The sequence below is a fragment of the Anomaloglossus baeobatrachus genome, chromosome 4 (assembly GCF_048569485.1).
Source record: "Anomaloglossus baeobatrachus isolate aAnoBae1 chromosome 4, aAnoBae1.hap1, whole genome shotgun sequence".
NCBI classification, from domain to species: Eukaryota; Metazoa; Chordata; class Amphibia; order Anura; family Aromobatidae; genus Anomaloglossus; species Anomaloglossus baeobatrachus.
Window position 1 is genome coordinate 388,958,683 of NC_134356.1, and position 24,791 is coordinate 388,983,473.

General features: G+C 43.1%; 1 protein-coding gene across 2 annotated transcripts in view; it reads right to left on the minus strand.

The window, feature by feature from the left end:
- Nucleotides 1-24,791, minus strand: part of ELAPOR2 (endosome-lysosome associated apoptosis and autophagy regulator family member 2) — a 236,079-nt gene that overhangs the window by 26,047 nt on the left and 185,241 nt on the right. For both annotated transcript variants that reach the window (XM_075345231.1, XM_075345232.1), the window contains exons 14-17: nt 9,436-9,699; nt 7,174-7,347; nt 4,426-4,615; nt 373-466 (exon numbers count right to left, since the gene is read on the minus strand). In XM_075345231.1, the coding sequence (XP_075201346.1) occupies nt 373-466; nt 4,426-4,615; nt 7,174-7,347; nt 9,436-9,699 (722 nt within the window). The remainder of the gene's footprint in view (nt 1-372; nt 467-4,425; nt 4,616-7,173; nt 7,348-9,435; nt 9,700-24,791) is intronic.

Below are 24,791 nucleotides of genomic sequence, written 5' to 3' on the forward strand. Positions count from 1 at the left end.
TATAATTCAAAGATATATTAATTAAAATGTACTTTGTTCATCAGACAACCCTTTTAACTCTTTTCTATAGGTATCACTAGCGTACGGAAGGAATTTAGCTATTAAGAGGAACAACCATTTTCTAAAGTGGTGCCAAATAATTAATAAATACTAGGATAATGGATAAATACTTTTAAGCAAATTGCTAAAGAGTACGACAGGTCAACTAAAGGTGCCCACAATTTATGATATACAATGCTTTGCAATTTATGAAAACAATGCTACAGATTAATCAACCGCCTAAGAAAAAATAATTATGTTGACAAATGACCCATGAACATGATCAATTAAAAGTCCAATTAGTTTTTCATACACAACATCAGTGTTTCTTACTTGTAAAAGAAATTTATATCTGGTATCTTTTTCTGAGGAGGGAATGTATCCGGTGAAATGATGATTCCACCCAGACTCCGGTCAGTGGTCACACCTGAAATTCACAAAAAAAGTCACAGAAAGTGAATAATGCACTTTATCCTGATTTCTTCTATATACACCGGAAAAACCCCTGTATCACTACCTAGAATGTTTTCAGCATGTATAATATAGATGTGTTACACCAATCTCAGCTTTGTGATATTTGTAACCACTTTAAAAAAATATACCGTATATGCAACCTCAGGCGTTAATATTAAAACAATGAAAAAAATCTAATAAGACATTAAAGAATTTCTAATAAAAACTTAAGTAGATTTTAATTAATGGCTTAGACACGATTCATCAAGACCAGCGTGAACAACGCCAGTCCTGATGAGGGGGTATGCTGGAGTCAGATGCCCATGATTCATGAAGAGGTGCAGGTATCTTCATAAATCAGGAGGGTCTGATAAAAGTGGTGTGCACCTCTGTGCTCTACCATAGAATTCTCACTCCAGTAGAGTGTTCTGCCGTATGGAATGCTATAACTTGTCATCAATAAGAAGACCTTTGGACTCCCACCTCCACTTTGCCCTTTTCCGACCCCAGCCTCGCCCATTTTGTCAGACCTGAGAAGAACTGGTGTGAAAACCCCAGAAGCCGCAAAATTTGGGCACAACTCCAAGTTGACTTTTCCAAGCTTTTCACGGCAGAATTCTGGCAAGAAAGCTTTGGGGAATTAGGCCCATGGTATTAATGTGGATATGTGTTGTGTGGATCTGCATGGATACTTCTATAGGCATCCATCATCATATGTCACATTACAGGACTATTCCCCCATGAGGCACTGAGTGAAACTGTGTGCACCATAGGGACATACAACACATCCATGTTCTTCATGTGGCTGTGTTATATGCACAAGGTCTACAGGCCAGTTTATTACACTATATACTTTAAAATATTTCACCCAAAAAATAATTTTTAACTAGCAATTATTTTTTACTAACAATTATTAACAGTATTATTCATAATTATTTTACTGCTGTATCTTAATGGAAAATTATCTTTACAAGACCTCTATTTTTTTGTGATTTTTTAAAAAAACAAAACAATAAGTAAATTAAACTTTATTATTACTAGTCTATGGCATATGCAGAGGATATGTCATTAGTGTCTGATGGATGCAGGTCCCACATATGGAACCCACAACTATCTCCGGCACGGGGGTCACCCAATCTCATTTTGTCTGGCGTCCAGCTTTTTGTGTGCACAGTGCACAGGCAAAAAGCTGCCTATCAGTTGTGGGGCTATGGGTGGACTACCTGGCAGCAGGACCAGTAGGCCTCTAGTGATAAACCATGCTAATAAAACTATGAATTCGCAAAAAGTCCAGTAAGTAACACCTCATTGGAATCAGGGTTTCTGTCTCTACATTATGATGATCTCAGATTAGGTAGCAAAAAAATGACGACAAATTCCCTTTAAAGTAACCTATGTATTTCACTTGTAATCTTTATATAACTGCACCACTGAATGTAACCCTTGAAGGTGGAATTATCTGCTCAGATGAGCAGTTCTAACATTTCTGACATCTGTATCTTCATCAGAAGAGTAAATGTGGCTTGGAGACTCTGACCTTCTTGCAAATAATATAGATATATGACTTCGAGCATTGTAAATAATCACTATATGAGCATTAAAAAGGCAAATATCTGTTAGCTGTCCATCATCTCAAAGAAGAGATTGTCAACATCCCCAGCAAAACCCAAGAGATGACAATTTTAGCAGAATATATAAGTAGTGTTCAGTGTCAACCCATGAGGTTACATGAGGTGAGGAGCTAATGCATTGATATCCAAAGGGAACAAAACTTAAGTAGAGCTACACACTACACTTCTCATATACTACAGACACACTTAAGGCCATATACAGCTATCAAGCATCAATCAGAATATAGTGAACTAGATCAGTAGGGTTGATGTAGGATCTCAAGTGACAGGGCATAAATGTTCAGAACTAAAGTAGCTATATCTTTTATTTACTATTTTGGAAACCAAAGTATAGACTTCACGTAAGAAAATCAGTACAGATAAGGTGGAGGTGTTGCTGACAACAACAAACTGGAATTCAGCAACTATAAAAATAAATTCAGACAACATAACCATACTCATTTGGACTAGATTTTACTCGCAAGACCTTACGCGGATGTAACTGATAGAGAAAATTCACTAATGTGGTTGTCTCATGAGACACTTATTGCATAGCCATAGGGTATACCATTAATGTTTTATAGATTAGGGTAACACCTCTGGAACCCACAACTATCTCCAAAATGGAAGACCACCAATCCCCTGTCTAGGCTCCTGTCCAAAGACCATTGAGTGGAGAGGGGGTAGTGTATGCATTTTTGGTGCGATTTTGTCTCGCAAGAGATATTTATGGCATAACCATAGAAATAGAAATATCTGATAAATATGGGTACCAGAAGTGAGACTCACATCTATCTCCAGATTGGGGGTCCTTGATCAGGACGGAGTCTCACTGGTGAGTGGAGAGGTGGTGGTGCATGTGCCAGCTTTCTCTATTCATTGCTATAAAGTTCCCTTATCAATGAATGGAGAGAGCAGGCACAGGCTCCACCACCTCTCCACTCACTGGTGGCCGGCTGACTTCAGATCAAGGTCTTCCATTCTGGAGTTAAAAGGTTGGACCCACATCTATCAGACACTTATTGCATCTTCCATGGTTGTGCCATAAAAGTTTCTTGTGAGTCAACCTTAAGACCCTGTGCCCACGCTGAGTATTTTGACGTGGATTTTAATGCAGATTTTCAGAAATCTGCAGCAAAATCTGCTTGTCCATTGTGAAGCCAGCAAAGTCTATGAGAATTCAGAAGTGCTGTGCTCACGTTGAGTATTTTTCCCTTGCGTATTTGGTGCAGATTTCTTTTTTTTCTGCACCAAATCTGCACCAAACAAGCAAGGGAAAAATAAGCAACGTGGGTACAGCACTTCTGAATTCTCATAGACTCTGCTGGCTTCACAATGGACATGCAGATTTTGCTACAGATTTCTGAAAATACGTGTCAAAACTACACAGTGTGGACACTGGGCCTAATACACTGGAGTTTGAAAGAAATACTGTCAACAATGGCATTCTGCCATACACAAAATTTAAAATGTGTTTTACTTTTTTACTCCTTGCTACACAGTTTTGAAAATAATCTAGAAAAATGGTCTAGCATAAAGTAGTCACAAAGTGCAGCAGATTTTCAGTCAGTTGGTGGCATTTATTTTTGTGTAACAATATTGCATAAAGTATGCAAGCCAAGATGTGTTATACAGCATGTGTAGTAGCTTTTGTCAAATGTATAATTCACTGTGCGCAATTGTGATAGCTTTTGAATATCTTATCAATAGTGATGAGCGACCACTACCATGCTCGGGTGCTCAGTTCTTCAGTAATGAGCAGTTGGACACTGGAATAGGCGCAACTCGAGCAACTGAGTATAGTGGAAGTCAATGGGGAACTCAAACATTTTTCTGGAAGATTTTCTAGAAACCTGCCCACTGACTTCCATTATACTTGGTACACAAGTCGAACCCGTCCGAGCATCCAACTGCCTGTTACGAGTACTGAGCACCCAAGTATGGTAGTGTAATTTATCACTAATCATCAATCCTTTGTATCTTTTAAACAGGATGACTAAATCTATTCTATATTCCTTGAAAAGATCTGAACAGAATTGTGAAACCAAAGCTCGTCCATTTATAAAATAAGCAGAGGTTTCAACTCAAATATACCATTAATATTAGCTTCTGGCATTTTTTTTTATGTCAAGTTATAAATTAAGTGAATTTTCCCTTTTTCCAATTTTTTACCAAAATTCTATGAAACCTATACTACTGAATAAACTATTCTCTGTTAATAAAAGCAATCACTAAACGTTCATCCAACTACGCTCCAAACTGCCTTGCTATTTAGGCTGGAGTCAGTTATACTACATAGGCCAAGAAGTTATATATGTATTACCTAGGAAAGCATCGGCCAAGCTGACCGACTGAGAGGACAGCGCTGTGCGGAATCCTTTGCTATCTGATGGAATGATAGTAGACTGACAAACAAAGGTCTTCACAAAATTAGACACGTCTTCAGCTTCTGCTTCCATCTCTTTCGTCGTGACATCAGTAATGTTGTCAGTACACACTGCCTTTCTTTCCCCCTATGATAGACAAATACAAATTTATCAAAAATAAACTTGACTTTTCTCATAAATGTCTTTTATTAATTATAGTATTTACAATATTTTTATTCTTAGTTGCTTTTCTCTGTTTAGCGCTCCTTTAAAGAGGACCGGTCACTAAATCAAAAGTTATCAGTTTTTGCTCTTGTTTTTTCTTGCTGTTCACCTGAATATTCCATTATTTTTACTTTTAAATCCTTCACACGGTTCCAGTGATCTGGACCTTTTTATTTAGTGCTAAATAATATGGCCTTTACCAAGGGGGCGGTGCTCTCAGGGTAATTATACAGAGCAGCTTAAAGACACACCACCAGACAATCTTATGAGCACCGCCTTCTTTGTTAAAGACCATAAAAAGGCCTATATCTCTTGAACCTTATGGCGGATTTAAAGGGGTCGTTTACCCATTTTTTTTATTCTATCTAACTTACTATTTTAGTTGTCTTCTTATTTACCTTCTATTTCCAGTTCTGGCACTGAGTGGCGCTATCCCCCTCGCTCAGTGCCGATCACATGACCCTGGGTGGTGTTACCGCATGATATCCGCTGATGTCACATCAACTTCTGGGCTCTGAAAGTTGATGTTACATCAGCAGCTGCCTCTGATCCTTAGGGACTGGGCTGTGGGCAGTGACTACCGCATGTCACAGGCCAGCATGAGGAGAAGGAGAGGAGGGTTTACTTACCATCCTGCAGCTGTGTGTGGGGCCAGCACCAGGAGTGAGAGGAGAGGAGGAGGAGTCATGTGGGGTGAGTATGTTATCGCACGAGGGTGGGGGTGGGAGGATGAGCTGAGCGCAGAGTGCCACTGCAAAGGATTATGGGAGTTGTAGGAACTGAATCCAGGAAGTCAGTAGAAAGATTATCCCCATCAGAGCTGGAGCCAGCAATGAGGATGTGCTGCTAGAGCGCCATAAAAGTTAATATTGCTGAAATAACATAATAGATTTATGGAGAGGCACATAATAGCAAGATTTAGGAGAAAAAAAAAATCAGTTTTGGTAACTGGACAACTTCTTTAAAGCTAACAAAATCAGAATGTTCTATCATATGCCTTCTTTATTATTATTATCATTTTTTTTTATTTTTTAGTATTACTGTTATTTATTATTATATCGCTGATAATGTTTGCCTCACAGAAAGGAATAGTGTGCTAACTTAGGGTTTAGTTCCCCCATATTCCCCAAAGACCATTATGCAAAGTGTCAGGCACCACCAAAGTCAGTGGTCCCAGTATACCAAGACTTGTGTTTTGTATGTCTTGATGAACAGTGTGCTGCATTAAATACACCTCTTAATGAATGTTATCTTTCAGCAATGGACTTTAGTGCACCTCTGTAGAAATTTACTGAGCTTTTTTGGTGTAGATAACGATGAATGTGTCACCACTCTCAACCATACTCCCTACCCAACTAAGCGTCAACCACATTTCAAAACGTGAGCAGATAAAGAGCTTCCAGAGTGAAATAAATTCACCCAGGTAATGAGAGTACCTCACAAGGTTAAAGTGAATGTAGCAGTGAAGTATTACAACTTAACCTTTAATATAATTGGATAAAAACACAAACAAAAAATGTGTCCGTGCATGAAAACACTGTTAAGTTACAGTATATCAAAGGTGACCCATAGATTAAGGTAGTATAACTCCGGGTACCACCTATTTTACTAAAAGGGACAGATACCCCTACATAAGTTATATAGAGGATGGTCCATCCTCTATATAACTTGTGTAGTGGTATCTGTCCCTTTGTTTTGTTTTTCATTCCCACTGGGTAGAAAAATAGGTGGTACCTGGAGTTATACTACCTTAATCTATGGGTCACCTTTGATATACTCTAACTTAACAGTGTTTTAATGCATGGGCAGAATTTTTGTTTGTGTTTTTATCCAATTATATTAAAGTTAAGTTTCAAAAAGTGAGCAGAGAACGACTCACGTAAAAATGTAAAAATCTGCAAAATGTTTGTACAATTAGGAGTTGTGCAAAAACGTTGAGACATTTCAAGAAGTTTTACCCCAGAAACCTTGTGAAAACTGCTTGATGAATACAGGGCCATTGTTAACTACAGTAAACAAATGCATGAAATCGAAACGTCTTATTCAATCTTGGAAAAAAAATCTAAGTGCGAAAATGTTGTTTTATATGTTTTTGCAACAACATTGAATAGCCCCTTGAATATTTTCTTATTCAAGGGGCTGTCTTGTGTTGAATACCCCTTTTCATATACCATATTAAAGCATATGGATGTCACTGAGGGCAGGTCCTAATTCGGCACACGTCCTCTATGGACTAGAAATGGACGACGATCATCTCGGCAGAATCAACTGTGTGATGAATGTGCAAAGCTCATCTGAAAGGTGTTATCTCTGAGAACGACAACTGAAAACACTTTCACTGTCACAAGTAATGCAGAACCTGAATTTCTGACATGTAGTATTCGGATACCTATTAGAATGTTTCAGAATACGTATTTTATCTTTTCTACCTTTCATACATGACAGCGTCCCGCCGCCTCTTATACAAACTGGGAACTTACTCCATTTCCACACAAACTGATGTTGAAAAGATGAAAGTATTTGGTTCCTTTGGAAGTGAAGCTGGGCCCGTTAATGAGAGTTCCCACACTGCTCAGATTGTTAAAGTTGTACGTCAGGGTCTGGTTTTCATGCAAGTAGGAGAAGTAGCAGTCACTGTAACAGGCTGAATGGTCCTGAAAAGAAAAAGATGTAGATTTCTTATTGACACATTTCACAGTATTTATTAATGAGAAGCTTATTAACGAAAAGTTAGGCTACATTCACACATCCATGTGATGTTACCAGCTGAGAGAAGCAGAACGATTTTTTCTTAGGTTTCATGCTAGTTGCTCCCTAGACTTTCTAGACTGCTAGAGCTTCTGGGTGGGGGGGTCATTCCTTTTTTAATGAACCAGGTAGAGTGTCTGGACTTTTTTATGCGTTGACTCTTAACAACTCAGTAAAAGACAGATGAAATTAGGATGGAGCACTGCAGTACAAAGTACAGGTTGTGACCATAGAAGGGTCTATGTGCCTGCAGTCTGCAAGAAGCAGGTGAGAGGACACTGCGAGAATGGAGGACAGGTATCATTTTTTGTGGGACCCTCACTCGATTATAAGTCGAGTTTTTCAGCACATCTTTTTATGCGGAAAACGCCACACCTTGGCTTATACTCGAGTGAGGGTCCCACAAAAAATTATTCTCACCTGTCCTCCATTCTCGCGGTGTCCTCCTACATGCTTCTTGCAGACCGCAGGCACATAGACCCCTCTATGATCACGACTTGTACACAAGGCTGCCGCGGTTGTCTTCAACTGAAGTAAAGCGCTGATGGCAGCAGCAGCCCCCTGTACCGGCCACGATCAACATTAAACAAATGTATGTAGCTCTATGGAACTCTATAGATCAGAATGCTGTCCAAGAAAGGAAAGGACAGCATGAGGACGTGACGCACGAATATGTGGCTAAAGCTAAGGGCTCGTTCATTCCAATAAGAGTATAATACAGATGTGTGCTGTAAATAAAAATCCAATAGCACACTGACCAATATACAAACAAAAAATACAGCAGCCTCTGTAACTGCTAAGATATATGCAAACATTGAATATATTAAAATTAGACTGCATTACTGCTATATGGAATATACTTAAAAAATGAAGGTACTAAGTGGATAAAGTGGCCAATTCATGAGACCCCACCAGCCATGACAAGGCATACCTTTCTTTGATGGAACTTTAATCAAACATCAATCAAACATATCTCTCACAGGCTACAAATCTACAAATGTAATGAGCAGGTAGTATCTAGCACTAATGGAAGTCAGCCTTAGGCCCCCTTCATACATGCATATAAAACCCATATGTTTTTTCAGCACTGTTGTGGCGCTTTAAATGTAAATCCCCTGCTCTCTGCCACATACTCCCCTTCCAGCGGCTTTATCATTTTTCGGCGCCGCTCTGGTTCCATCTTGTGCCTGTTTTTTTTTTTAATCGGACCGAAGTCAGAAAGTCTCAATGCAAGTCTATGAGAGCCAGAACAAGGCTCTCAGAGTTGTATTGAGTTGTGACCGTCGGCTTGCTCCATGAAACACTGAAGCTGCCGGCAAGTCACAAATCACAGAAGACCGACCATAGCAGCGCAGGAAAAAAATGAAGACGCGGCAGGTGAGTACAAGGCTTCCTTCACACATCCGTGTCTCCGATACGTGTGACGTCTGTTTTCACATGTACTGGAAACACAGACATACGTAGACCCATTAAAATCAATTTTTTTTTTCCATGTGAAGCACTTACATGTCCGTGTGATCCACAAGGCGACATGTCCATTTTTCTATGGCAGCACTGGTGTCACACCAATGTGATCCATGTGACATTAGTGTGACTGTGACACGTACCAGAGAAAACACGTGTCACATAAAAATAATTAATTTTTATACTTACCTGTCTCCAGCGCTGCTGTCTCTGCCTCTGCTGTTACTTCTGGGCCTGCTCATTATGCTTATGAATATTCACTCTACTGACTACGGACCCTGAAGTAACAGCAGCGCGGTCCGTGGTGTAGGCGCATATGCGTGTGTGTGTCCGTAACACACACACACGGACACATGCACACACATACGCACCTACACCACGGACCATGAAACATGTTTGTGTTTTATGCAGACGTGTGAAAGTGGCCTAAAGCAGGGGATTTAGACTTGAAGTACCACTCCAGCAGAGCAATAAAGAAAACACTGGAGTGGTGCCTTAAGGATAGAAATTAGACCAATGAAAGACTGTACCTTGTTGCTTTTACTAGCAGGCCCACACGGGATACAAGCCTCTTTTCCATTCACTTGATGAGGGGATAAATATGTATTAGGAGGGCATTCTTTACATGTGCTGCTCTCCTTATCAATATAGTGACCAGCTGGACAAGGAACACAGGATGATCCAAACTGCTGGGAGCCCGTGGCACAGGGTCGGCAGCTCGATGCGACTCCATCCAGAATATTGGTGGCAGTTATTGAATAGATCTTTACGACATCATTTACATAACGTCGGCTCTGAAAAGAAAGCAGAGGTTCAGCAAAAAAATATCGTTCAGCTTCCTCTGCATGTGTATAAATCAGAATAATGTCATCCACCCTCCCTAAAGTTTATTCCAATATTACCCATTTGCATACATTAAAAACGTGATTAATGACCTTTCAAGCGCATGGAGACAATCTTATTAAGAGTGTATTATGGCTTTGCCTTCACGAGCGGAAGAAGCCGTTCTCATTATTCCAGAAGATAACAGACAAAATGAAAATAGCAGAAAGCAACACGTTTATGCAGGCGTTCATAACACAACATATTACAAAGATTTGTCTTTGGCACTGAGAATGAATATATTCACAATGTCTGGTTCTCAAGAAATTAAGGCGTCATTTCCCAACATTACTGGGCAAAAAGCGAACTGTAAATCAATTCTCAATCATTGCACTAAATTGTTTCCATGAGCAGATGACCAACATAATGTGCTGCTGTGTCTATACACCTAGGACATTTCTACATACAATATACGGATAGAGCGGCAGCGTAACATTGGATGATATCATTACTTCTCCAAATGCAGATCTTAAATCACACAGATTCACACCAAAATATATCGGATATGTGGGCATAATACATTGATTTTTATCTTCTAGATAGCATTTATTTATTGATTTTAATTCCAGAAGAAGAAAAAAATGCTGATATTCACCATCATAAATTAGATAAAAACACATTATCACTAAGTTTTTTAATACTAATATTATCATTCTGGTACTTAAATGCGTCGCCTTTTTTTTTCTATAAAGGAATGCCTTTTCTACCTATAACTTGTCTTGCATGGTCACAGCGCTATTCCATTTGCCAACTTCCCAATACATTTTTTCATATACTCGTTTTTTTAGTATATTTTTATGGTGTACTTTGTGACATTGTCATTCTCCTCTATTATAGTAAAATGTTGACTTATCTTTATGGTGAAAAGTCACTTTTTGAAACACTAAGCTATTCTGATTATCAGAAAGTGTGGCCAATCTTCTCTGTTAAGACCCAACCAGGAACATTTACCTCCATCACTATTTTTACATCTCAGATATTAAGGCTATGTGCGCACTAGGCCGTTTTACCTGCGGATTTACCCGCGGTTTTGCTGCAGAAATTTCTTGAGAAATGTTTGAAATCTTTCTGCAGACATTCCCCAGCAAAACCTATGGGAAAAAAATAGCTGTGCGCACACTGCATTTTTTTCTCAAGAAACTTCTTTGTGAAGATTTTCTTGAGAAAATTGCTTGAGAAAATGTGCATGTCACTTCTTTTCCGCAGGTACCTGCGGAATACCCCCGGTATTTCAGTCCATTCACTGTAATGTAATCGCGAAATTCCGGGGGTATACCGCAGGTAGCAAATGATGTGCGGTATACCCCCGGTATAGCTGCGATTTACCTGCAGTAATGCTCATCGCTGCCTGCGGTTTTGCAGGGAGTGATGTCATTATGCCTGGAAGAGGAAGCGGAGTAGAGTAAACACACGTCACACTCCCTGAACGCCGCACAGAAGCACTTCCGTGTGACCTCCAGGTGCCCGTGCAGTCTGTGTCCCGCTCCGGTCCCGCCGCTGCCAGCACAGCAGTGTCAGTATGTGCCCGCAGTGTCAGCAGCTTGTCACGCCGCAGTGCTGGCAGACACTAACACACAGCAGTGTGTGCAGCTGCGGGGATGACGAGCGCTGCTGTCAGGAGGTGAGATGAGATCATTACCTGCTGTGACGATCTCCTGCCTCCTGACATCACCACGGTCACTGCTGTCTATGCCCATCTCGCGAGCGGCCCGAGACTGTCACTAGCGGTGACGTCACGGGTTCTTGCAATACTGCTGACAATGCAGCGGCATAGAAGGCAGTGACAGCGCTGATGGCAGGACTGCAAGAGATCATCACTGCAGGTAATGATCTCATCTAACCTCCTGATGGCAGCACTCGGCATCCCCTGCAGTGACCTGGGCTGACCTATTGATGTTAGATCAGTTCACTGCATTGCTCTCCCAGCCAATGGGGAACATTCTGTTCTTCATTGAATGGGACAGTGACTATGGTATGGATCGCCGTGGGACCCCCTTCACTTATTGGACTACGCCGGACGTGGAATTGATTGTTCATTTCAAAAAATTGGTGAAAGAGGGAATGTGGGGAGTGTTTTTTCAAATAAAACTATTTTTGTTGTCTATTTTTTATTTCTTATTGACTGGGTTGGTGATGTCGGGTATCTGATAGACGTGTGACATCACGAACCCCAGGGCTTGATGCCAGGTGACAATATACATCTGGCATCAATCCCATATATTACCTCATTTGCCAACGCACCAGGGCAACGGGATGAGTTGGGGCGAAGCACCAGGATTGGCACGTCTAATGCATGCGCCACTTCTGGGGCGGCTGCAGCCTGCTATTTGTAGGCTGGGAGTGTCCAATAACAGTGGACCTCCCTAGTCTGAGAATATCAGACCACAGCTGTCCACTTTACCTTGGCTGGAGATCCAATTTGGGGGGGACCCCACGTTTTTTGTTTTAAATTATTTATTTAATGTAAAATAACAGCGTGGGGTGCCCTCTGTTTTGGATTACCAGCCAAGGTGAAGCTGCCAGCTGTGGTCTGCAGGCTGCAGCCATCTGCTTTACCCTAGCTGGCTACAAAAGATGGGGGGACCTCACGTGTTTTTTTTTTTAATTATTTATTTATTTTATGGCTAAATACAAGGCTAGGCACATTTTAGTGCCACATGAAGTCACTAAAGGGTGCCAGCTTAGAAAATGCAGGGGGACTGGACATTATATAGGTCTGTCTCATCTATTATCTATCTATCTATCTATCTATCTATCTATCTATTCATCTATCCTTCTTTCCCTCTATCCATTATCTGTCTGTCTATCGATTATCTATCTATTATCTATATTATTTATTGCAGTTACAGCATAAAAAAAACACAGGGACCAACCTGCGGAAAAACCGCGGCAAAACCGCAGCAAATCCGCGGCAAAAACGCATGTGTTTTTCCCGCGGATTTGGTGCGTTTTTTTACCGCAGGTGCGGTAATCTTCAACTCCCAGAAATTTCTCAAGAAATTTTCTTGAGAAAAATCACTTTTCTAGTGCGCACATAACCTTATAGCATGTCTGCAAGATTATTCAGCAATGAGTATGGAGAGATGGCCACTTTTCCATTCACTGTAAAGGCCACTTCACACATAACGAGATCGAGAACGAGATCGTTGCTACGTCACAGTTTCTGTGACGCAACAACAACTTTACTAGCGATCTCGTCATGTTTGACACGTACCAACGATCCGCCCCCTGCTGTGAAATCGTTGGTCGATGCTGAACAGCCTGGGCCATTTTTGGCTCGTTGGAGTCCTGCTGGGCAGGATGAATCTGGATGTTTGACACCTACCTACGATTTCGTTAACGACCTAGATTAGAACTTTAGTGTGGCACGTAGGCGTGTAGTTGCGTCCCCGTTTCCGCGCCCCCTCTGCGCCGATTGGTTGGCGCTGAGAACAATAGCGTGTAGTTGCGTCACCATTTCCGCGCCCCCCTCTGTACCGATAGGTTAGCGCTGACAACAGTGCTACGTTCTGATTGGGTATCGCTTCATGCTTTGTTCCCTTTTGAGTCTTGGGATAGAACCTGTGCAGATGCAGCTTCGATCCGAAAAGCAAGCAAGCAAGCAACCGGGTACAAAGCACAAATGAATCAAGGTGGAGTAGCAGGTTCTATTCTCAAAGCAAAGCTCAAAAGAAGTGACAAAGGATGACGCGATACAAAAGTTACCTTTTAGGCCCGCCCACCGGCCCAATCAGAACGCAGTATTGGCCACCAATCGGAGCGGAGGGGTGTGGAAAAGGCGACGCCCAGCCGGCCGCCCAATCGGAAAGCTGTATTGGCCACCAATCAGAGCGGAGGGGGTATGGAAAAGGCAACGCAAATGCACGCCTACGTGGCTCACTGCGTTTCACTATGCCCCTAATCGAGATCGGAATCGTTACCACAGCTGTTGTGTGACAGGGTCTTGACGATTTACAAGATCGTTATACGGGTCGCATGCTCGTTCCTAAAGTCGGTGTGTGTGACACCTCACATACGATTTCACCAACGACTCAGCAACGATCCGGGAACTGTGACGTAGCAGCGATCTGGTTCACGATCTCATGTGTGACTGGACCTTAAGACCTGTATCCATCAGATATATATGTTGCTGGCAATAACTCTTTAATTCTTTTGTCTATACATTTACCTTATCCTATTGTGGACAGGTTTTGCCTTCATTCCCTATGTCCTCTATTGTGTGATTCTTCTATTTTGTACAAAAGATAAAACTAAACAATAGGCAAATCTGACTGTGCATTGTGCAATAATGAGATCTTATGATATATTCATCAGCTAAAAACTCCAATCACTAGTCTATATTTTACAATTACAATTACTGCTATTTGTTTCATTTTCTTTTACTGCTATACCAAACATTGCATTTAAGGTCCATATACACCGCACCATTGTGAATAAGTGTTCCTAGGAATGCTCATTTCAAAATAATTCTGCAGTATAAATAGGCTGATGATCTCCTGGCGAATGAGCACAAAGCTAATCTGTGGTGTGAAATGATGTTTGGGTTTACCCAAAAGATCATTCTTCTCGGCAGTACATCATCCTGTATAAAGAGAAAACGGGTGGCCTATGCACATGGAACAATCTATCACCGATCATCCAATGTGTATCTGAAGCCAGGTTGCCATGTGTAAACAGGACGTGCGCTCCCGAGAACCATGGTGGCCTATGCACACTGAACGATCTATTACCAATCATCCAATGTGTATCTGAAGCCAGGTAGCCATGTGTAAACAGGCTATTAAACAATCACCAACCGGTAAACGTGTTGCCGGTCAGACATGACGACAAGATTTAAAGCTGTGCATCGCTGAATCAAAATGATCGTTTGGAGACAGTTAATTATGAGCCATTTTATACAAAATGGTCAATCTACAGACATTTCTGACTTCAAAATAATGGAGAGAGTAAGAAGGTGGACACAAATATGGTCAGTAACTGCCAAAAAGTTAAAACAAGACAAAACAATCACTGATCTCAGGGAGACCAGCCAGAGAAAACACTGCTGGCAGCCAGCAAAGGCACTCAACACAGTGAAATCCTAGATGCATTGACCCCTGGGAAGTATGCAAATCAAAAAGGTCTGTGGAGCCTCTGTTAGGAGTCTCGACATGGAAAAAAGCCAGATATCCCTCCGGGAAGGACCTAGCCAAGGAGTGGCTCTTTTTAGGAGACCACCATAACCACCATATTAAGTGTCCCTTTTAGTCCATATAGAGCTCTTGACGAGTTTAAAAATATGACAAGGGAAATACCAAGGCCAGGTATCCATCCACAGACAGCTGTTTCGGGGTATTGCCCCTCATCAGTGTGGAGTAGGATTCTGGCTAGGTGGGAGCAATGCCTAGTAGATCAGCAAGACAAAAAAATCACTGATCTCAGAGAGAGCAGCCAGAGAAAACACTGCCAGTAGCCAGCGAAGGCGCTCAACACAGTGAAATCCTAGATGCTTTGCCCCCTGGGAAGTATGCAAATCAAAAAGGTCTGTGGAGCCTCTGTTAGGAGTCTCGACATGGAAAATAGCCAAACATCCCTCCGGGAAGGACCTAGCCAAGGAGTGGCTCTTTTTAGGAGACCCCCATAACCACCATATTAAGTGGCCCTTTTAGTCAATATCCAGCTCTTGACGAGTTTAAAGATATGACAAGGGAAATACCAAGGCCAGGTATCCATCCACAGACAGTTGTTTCGGGGTGTTGCCCCTCATCAGTGTGGAGTAGGATTCTGGCTAGGTGGGAGCAATGCCTAGTAGACTAGCAAGACAAAACAATCACTGATCTCAGGGAGACCAGCCAGAGAAAGCACTGACAGCAGCTAGCGAAGGCGCTCAACACAGTGAAATCCAAGGAGTGGCTCTTTTTAGGGGCAATACCCCGAAACAGCTGTCTGTCGATGGATACCTGGCCTTGGTATTTCCCTTGTCATATCTTTAAACTCGTCAAGAGCTGGATATTGACTAGAGTTGAGCGCGGTTCGTGGTTCGTGGTTCTCCAGTTCGCGGCTCGAGTGATTTTGGGGCATGTTCTAGATCGAACTAGAACTCGAGCTTTTTGCAAAAGCTCGGTAGTTCTAGAAACGTTCGAGAACGGTTCTAGCAGCCAAAAAACAGCTAAATCATAGCTTGGTTTCTGCTGTAATAGTGTAAGTCACTCTGTGAATCAAACTATTATCACATTTCAGTGTATAGTGTGCGTGAACAGCGCCTTCAGATCACTGCTGTTTCTATAATGGCGATCGCCATTTTTTTTTTTTTTTTTCTTGTCTTCCTTCCCTAAGTGCGCGCGTCTTGTGGGGCGGGCCAGCATGTCAGCCAATCCCAGACACACACACAGCTAAGTGGACTTTGAGCCAGAGAAGCAACGGCATGTGTGATAGGATCTGCATGTCACATGTCCCTGCATTATAAAACCGGACATTTTCTTCACGGACGCCATTATCTGCCTTCTGCGTCTTTGGTGTCAGACATCACTGTCGCAGCTCCGTCTTCCTGAGTCCTATAGCCGATACAGCTGTATGCGCTGCATACACAGCGTTAGACAGCTTAGGGAGAGCACTTTATAGCAGTCCTTTTAAGGGCTCCAACCGGCAGGGTCAGAGAGCCATAGGTGACAGGTCCTGCAAACAGCAACAGCGTCTGTGTAGCCCAGGTCAGGGATTTCCTACCTGCATTTCACCATTAGGAGGGAATAGAAAGGCAGGCTTCCATTCCTCTACCCAGAGCACCACAATCCTGCCACTGTACCCTCTTGTCCTCTGCACACTCCAACTGATAACTAAGCCATTATACTAGCAAACACTCAGTGTACCTAGTGGCATCCTATACGTGGCTATTGGACTTTGCTATAGTCCCACTAGTGCAAAGACATTTGCAGAGCGCGTCTGCCTGCATTGCACACTACAACTCATTCTAACCAAGCCATTATACTAGCAAACACTCAGTGTACCTAGTGGCATCCTATACGTGGCTATTGGACTTTGCTATAGTCCCACTAGTGCAAAGACATTTGCAGAGCGCGTCTGCCTGCATTGCACACTACAACTCATTCTAACCAAGCCATTATACTAGCAAACACTCAGTGTACCTAGTGGCATCCTATACGTGGCTATTGGACTTTGCTATAGTCCCACTAGTGCAAAGACATTTGCAGAGCGCGTCTGCCTGCATTGCACACTCCAACTCATTAAAACCAAGCCATTATACTAGCAAACACTCAGTGTACCTAGTGGCATCCTATACGTGGCTATTGGACTTTGCTATAGTCCCACTAGTGCAAAGACATTTGCATAGCGCGTCTGCCGGCATTGCACACTCAAACTCATTTTAACTAAGCCATTATACTAGCAAACACTCAGTGTACCTAGTGGCATCCTATACGTGGCTATTGGACTTTGCTATAGTCCCACTAGTGCAAAGACATTAGCAGAGCACATCTGCCTGCATTGCACACTACAACTCATTCTAACCAAGCCATTATACTAGCAAACACTCAGTGTACCTAGTGGCATCCTATACGTGGCTATTGGACTTTGCTATAGTCCCACTAGTGCAAAGACATTTGCATAGCGCGTCTGCCTGCATTGCACACTCAAACTCATTTTAACTAAGCCATTATACTAGCAAACACTCAGTGTACCTAGTGGCATCCTATACGTGGCTATTGGACTTTGCTATAGTCCCACTAGTGCAAAGACATTAGCAGAGCACATCTGCCTGCATTGCACACTACAACTCATTCTAACCAAGCCATTATACTAGCAAACACTCAGTGTACCTAGTGGCATCCTATACGTGGCTATTGGACTTTGCTATAGTCCCACTAGTGCAAAGACATTTGCAGAGCGCGTCTGCCTGCATTGCACACTCCAACTCATTAAAACCAAGCCATTATACTAGCAAACACTCAGTGTACCTAGTGGCATCCTATACGTGGCTATTGGACTTTGCTATAGTCCCACTAGTGCAAAGACATTTGCATAGCGCGTCTGCCTGCATTGCACACTCAAACTCATTTTAACTAAGCCATTATACTAGCAAACACTCAGTGTACCTAGTGGCATCCTATACGTGGCTATTGGACTTTGCTATAGTCCCACTAGTGCAAAGATATTAGCAGAGCACATCTGCCTGCATTGCACACTCCAACTTTTTTAAACTAAGCAATTTTACTAGCAAACACTCAGTGTACCTAGTGGCATCCTAAACGTGGCTATTGGACTTTGCTATAGTCCCACTAGTGCAAAGACATTTGCAGAGCACGTCTGCCTGCATTGCACACTACAACTCATTGTTACTAAGCCATTATACTAGCAAACACTCAGTGTACCTAGTTGTATCCTAAACGTGGCTATTGTACTTTTGTCTATTCACAGTATTGGAACGATATTTGCAGCACGTCTGCCTGCATTGCACACTCTAACTTTTTTAAACTCAGCCATTTATAGTAGCAAACACTCAGTGTACCTAGTTGTATCCTAAACGTGGCTATTGTACTTTTGTCAATTCACAGTATTGGAACGTTATTTGCAGCACGTCTGCCTGCATTGCACACTCAAACTTTTTTAAACTCAGCCATTTATAGTAGCAAACACTCAGTGTACCTAGTTGTATCCTAAACGTGGCTATTGTACTTTTGTCTATTCACAGTATTGGAACGATATTTGCAGCACGTCTGCCTGCATTGCACACTCTAACTTTTTTAAACTCAGCCATTATACTAGCAAACACTCAGTGTACCTAGTGGCATCCTATACGTGGCTATTGGACTTTGCTATAGTCCCACTAGTGCAAAGACATTAGCAGAGCACATCTGCCTGCATTGCACACTACAACTCATTGTAACCAAGCCATTATACTAGCAAACACTCAGTGTACCTAGTGGCATCCTATACGTGGCTATTGGACTTTGCTATAGTCCCACTAGTGCAAAGACATTTGCAGAGCGCGTCTGCCTGCATTGCACACTCCAACTCATTAAAACCAAGCCATTATACTAGCAAACACTCAGTGTACCTAGTGGCATCCTATACGTGGCTATTGGACTTTGCTATAGTCCCACTAGTGCAAAGACATTTGCATAGCGCGTCTGCCTGCATTGCACACTCAAACTCATTTTAACTAAGCCATTATACTAGCAAACACTCAGTGTACCTAGTGGCATCCTATACGTGGCTATTGGACTTTGCTATAGTCCCACTAGTGCAAAGATATTAGCAGAGCACATCTGCCTGCATTGCACACTCCAACTTTTTTAAACTAAGCAATTTTACTAGCAAACACTCAGTGTACCTAGTGGCATCCTAAACGTGGCTATTGGACTTTGCTATAGTCCCACTAGTGCAAAGACATTTGCAGAGCACGTCTGCCTGCATTGCACACTACAACTCATTGTTACTAAGCCATTATACTAGCAAACACTCAGTGTACCTAGTTGTATCCTAAACGTGGCTATTGTACTTTTGTCTATTCACAGTATTGGAACGATATTTGCAGCACGTCTGCCTGCATTGCACACTCTAACTTTTTTAAACTCAGCCATTTATAGTAGCAAACACTCAGTGTACCTAGTTGTATCCTAAACGTGGCTATTGTACTTTTGTCAATTCACAGTATTGGAACGTTATTTGCAGCACGTCTGCCTGCATTGCACACTCAAACTTTTTTAAACTCAGCCATTTATAGTAGCAAACACTCAGTGTACCTAGTTGTATCCTAAACGTGGCTATTGTACTTTTGTCTATTCACAGTATTGGAACGTTATTTGCAGCACGTCTGCCTGCATTGCACACTCTAACTTTTTTAAACTCAGCCATTATACTAGCAAACACTCAGTGTACCTAGTTGTATCCTAAACGTGGCTATTTTACTTTTGTCTATTCACAGTATTGGAACGATATTTGCAGCACGTCTGCCTGCATTGCACACTCTAACTTTTTTAAACTCAGCCATTATACTAGCAAACACTCACTGTACCTAGTTGTATCCTAAACGTGGCTATTGTACTTTTGTCAATTCACAGTATTGGAACGTTATTTGCAGCACGTCTGCCTGCATTGCACACTCAAACTTTTTTAAACTCAGCCATTATACTAGCAAACACTCACTGTACCTAGTTGTATCCTAAACGTGGCTATTGTACTTTTGTCAATTCACAGTATTGGAACGTTATTTGCAGCACGTCTGCCTGCATTGCACACTCAAACTTTTTTAAACTCAGCCATTATACTAGCAAACACTCACTGTACCTAGTTGTATCCTAAACGTGGCTATTGTACTTTTGTCAATTCACAGTATTGGAACGTTATTTGCAGCACGTCTGCCTGCATTGCACACTCAAACTTTTTTAAACTCAGCCATTATACTAGCAAACACTCACTGTACCTAGTTGTATCCTAAACGTGGCTATTGTACTTTTGTCTATTCACACTACTGCAAATCTATGTGCAGCACCTCTGCATGACAACCTCGTGCTCTGTTTTTAATAAGCTATAATGATAGCACAAAATACTGCCATTTTGTGGCATCATAGAACTGGCTGTTGTATTCCATTAGTGCCCCACTGGTGACAAGCTATTTCTAGCACCTCTACATCACACCCTCATGCACATTTAGCTACGCTAATGTTATAGCAAACTCATGGAATTCATTGCTGCATTTCATAATTCGGAGGGATAGAAAGTCAGGCTTCCTTTAGCTTTTCCTTCTGTTCATAGACAGCATCTCCAAGACAAATTTCCCCTCCACGTCTAAGTGTGGAGAGGCAGCTAGTGCGCATGCGTGTGCCGATGTACCCCAGCTGCAGCATAATTACAGTGTTTCGCCTAGTGAGTATGCTCAGCCTGACTGTGCCATTCCTGACGCTAAGTCTTCATTTCGGGATACAGCGCATGCTCCCACACTAAGTGTGAAAAGCCTCTTTGCACAGGTGCTTGCATTCTGTGCCGGGTCTAAGTCCTGTTTTGTGCCTAGACACCATGCTAAAGCTGATAGTCTTTTTTCAGAGACTGTATTTCATGCTACTGAGCATGCTCAGGCACTTCCTGCATCAGAGACTAGGTCCGGTAATGAACTCTTTGGCCCTGGCCCTGATGTGGGGGTCCCATATAGACCACAGGGCATCAGGTGTCCTCCCAAATGGCTTGCAGAGGCCCACACCTATGACTTGTCACCGCATTATTGATGGTCAGACGATGACTGGTGAGGTGTTTGGGTCATGGCAGCCATGAGGTCATCATTGAAGTTGCGTTTCCAAATAGGACGCTAGTTATGCCACTCATGACGTGTCACTCTGCTTTTGTCTCCAGGAGGTGCATTGTGGTTCACCCTGGTTTGGGGCGGACCCAGGTTATAAAAGGGGCTGGAGCCAACAAGGAGGTGCGCAGTCTTCTATTATGCTCCGAAAGAGCACACCTCCATGTGTTGAACCCATTGCGGCTTTAGGCCAGAGGTAGGCAGGGATAGGGTGGTGGATGCAGGCCACCACCACAGTTGGTAACGCAGAACGGTTAAGACCAGCTCCTGTCCTAACAGTCCTGCTTGTGCAGCCCAGTGGCATTAACAGGCCTGCTGCTGCTGATGCGCCTGCTGTCCACAGGTGTGGCCCCTACGCACACGGTCAGCGTACTCAATGGCCCCTGTGTTGTTAACAGGGAGTTCCTGGGCTGGGTGGGCATGTGGACCCTGTGACGCTAACAGGGCTCACAGTCTCCAGATCCGAATGGCGTCTAACTCGGTTCAGGCTACTATTAGTTTCATAGCCACACAGCTCTGTATCCTCCACCAAACCTTCAAGTTGCCAACCTCTCCTTTTCCAACTGGGAGCACGGTGGACACTGACTGCTGAAGGTGATATATACCTTTCTCTTTCTTTTCTTATTAATTTTTGTTATATAGCGGTCACAGATTATATACCACTTTATCCAAATCTGCCAGTCCCACTGTAACAGATGTTGTTTCTTCAGCAAATGTTACAGTTGTTTAACCACCAAATCCACGGACCAAAATTTTTTTCCCCTTTCCAACACACCTGTTCCCCTTTCCAACAGCATCTGTCCTTTTTCAACTCATTTTGGGATATGACCAAAAGTGCAACTGTGCAGGGACACCGTACTCAACGCCATCTCAGCACAGCAGCCATCCCTCGGTCCCTCCGATGTGGACAAGTAAAAGACCATTTCCTCCTATCCATGACAAAGTGTTGAGATTCACTCTGTGCAGCACTGGTGTTTAGTGGAAAAGTAGATCTAAGATTGCGTACCACATTCTGCAGATACTCCTGTATACGTGCGTCTATTTCTATGGCAGGAATTAGTTCGCCAAATTTTGTCTTGTACCGGGGATCTAACAGTGTGGCAACCCAGTATTCAGGATTACTTCAAATTCATACAATCCGAGGGTCATGTAGGTAGTGCAGCAAGAAGGCGCTCATGTGTCTTGTGCATCCAGGAGGACCAAGTCCTTGGTGTGTTGGTGGCAGAGAGGTGAGAATCGTGCATCCTTCCTCTGCCCTCTACCCACAACCTCGCACAACCGAAATGTGAGCAAGCTCTCACTCATCTGCTGAGTCTTCCATGCCCATCGCCAGTTCGTCCTCCATTTCTTCATGGGCTCCTGCACTTTCATCAACACTTTTTGCTGATACTATGCGCCCTTGTTAATCCCTCTCCCTCACCATGACTGCCGCATAGGTGCCGCTGACCATCTGGACCTCGTAGATCTTGTTATCCCTTCCGCATATGACTCCTCCTGTACTTCCTCCCCTTCCTCTTGTCCCAACACCTGACTCCGAATAATAATTACAGTGTGCTCCATCATGTAGATGACCAGAATTGTCACGCTGAGAATGACATTGCCAGTGCTAAACATCTTCGTCGACATTTCAAAACTGTGTAGCAGGGTGCATAGGTCCTTGATCTGACACCACTCCAGCAGCGTGATCTGCACCACCTCTGGATCAACTTATCCCAGGCTATATGTCTTACCGTATTTCAGCAGGGCTCTGCGGTGCTGCCACACACGCTGCAACATGTGCAGATTCCAATTCCTGCGTGTCGGAACATCGCATTTCCGGCGTTTAACTGCCAGACCCTAAGACTTCCGGAGTGATGAAAGTTGTTGAGCTGCTGTGTGCGCACGATGGAAGTGAGCACATAGCGAGCGTGCCCGCTGCACAAGGCCATGTAGGCCGTGATGGTGTTTTAAAAATTGCTGGAGAATTCGGATCAACACGTGAGCCATAAAAGGCACGTGTGTCACATTGCCCTGAGGATGGCCCGCAGCCAGGTTTGCATCATTGCCGCACACGGCTGTTAAGTCACCAACGGAGTCCGCTCCGTCAATTTGTACTCCGGTCGCCAGGTGACAACGTGTTCCTTTCATGAATAGTGCTGATGATGGGAGAGTAGTCGATGCCAGCGGCGCAGGTGGACGCAGGTTATGCTCACCCACTGGGCTGCATTACCTTGACAGATGCAGAATCTCTGGCTGAATGTAGCTGGTGGGTATCTCACAGATGAAATACCATCATTCAGCTACAACCAATGGGAAGACACCACACCCTTTTTTATGCCCATCCTGTCTGCAGACCACTGCCAGACATAGCTATGAACCTCTGGTTAATTTTACCCCCAGTTCAGTTTTATGATTTTGTGTGCTTGTTACCTGACTACTTTTCCTGCTTGCTGTTTATGTACCTTGTTGGCCGATACGCATTTCACCTCTGCTTGTTTTCTGATTAAGTCCTGGCCGTCCCATTCTGTTCCTGTTCCTCAATTAATGTTTTGACCCTGCCTGACTACTATTCTCTGTAATAGCGGTGTGACTCACATTTCCCATACATTTCAAAGTAAAACTTTGACCGCCTGATGGCATTGAGCTCTGCTGCCAGCATAGTAAGGAGGTGTGTGGTAGTCCTTGTGCGCAGTTGCAAGGAAGGGTGGCCTGACCACACAGGGTTTGCGCAAAGGTAGAGGACCCACACGAGGTTGAAGAGGCAGAAGCAGTGTATTAACTTCTACATACAGAACAAGGATTGAAACAACTCGTGGGGACGGCAAGACTTGTACAGCAGACCCTTCTCCATCTCTCACCATAGTTTGCCAGTGCCCAGTCAGTGACATGTAATGACCCTGTCTATGCTTACTGGTCCAAGTATCTGTGTTGAAATGCACCCTGTCGCACACAGATTTTCTCAAGGAAGTGGTGATGTTGTGTGCGACATGCCGGTGTAGCGCGGGCATGCTTTTCTTGGAGAAGCAGTGGTGATTGGGCATCTGGTACTGGGGCACAGCGACAGACATAAGGTCTGTAAAATCCTGTGTGTCCACTACGCGTAAAGGCAGCATTTCGGTAGCCAACAGCTTACAGAGGGATAGAGTCAACCACTTAGCTTTGTCATGGGTCGCAGTAAGTGGCCTTTTATTTGACCACATCTGAGGGACAGAGATCTGGCTGCTGTCTGTAGACGGTGTTGAGTAGGGTGTCCCTGGAAAAATGCAGGTTTGTGAGAAAAGTGCAGGCGGAGACATGATGTTGGCTTCATCTTGCCTTCAGATCTGTTCATCTTGTATCATTTTAAAAAACACAGCAAGCAAGGGTTACTCCAAGCGGAGTCTCCCTTTTTTTCCAAAAATTGGGCCCCACACAGACACCTTATCAGTGGCAGCACTTGTGCCCTAGTTGCAAACAGGATGTTTTGATTTGCATCAAGCACATTCCAAATCCACAAGCATTTACTCTCCCCAGGATGACACAGGGGTAGTAAATTCCTTCTGGATCCATGACTTGTTCATTTTGATGAACGTCAGTCTGTCCACATTGTCACTGGACAGACGCGTGCGCTTATCTGTCAGCACACACCCAGCAGCACTGAAGACACGTTCAGAGACAACGCTGGCAGCTGGACACGACAAAATCTTCGAGGCGTAACTGGAGAGCTCTTGACATTTTTCTAGATTTGAAGCACAAAAG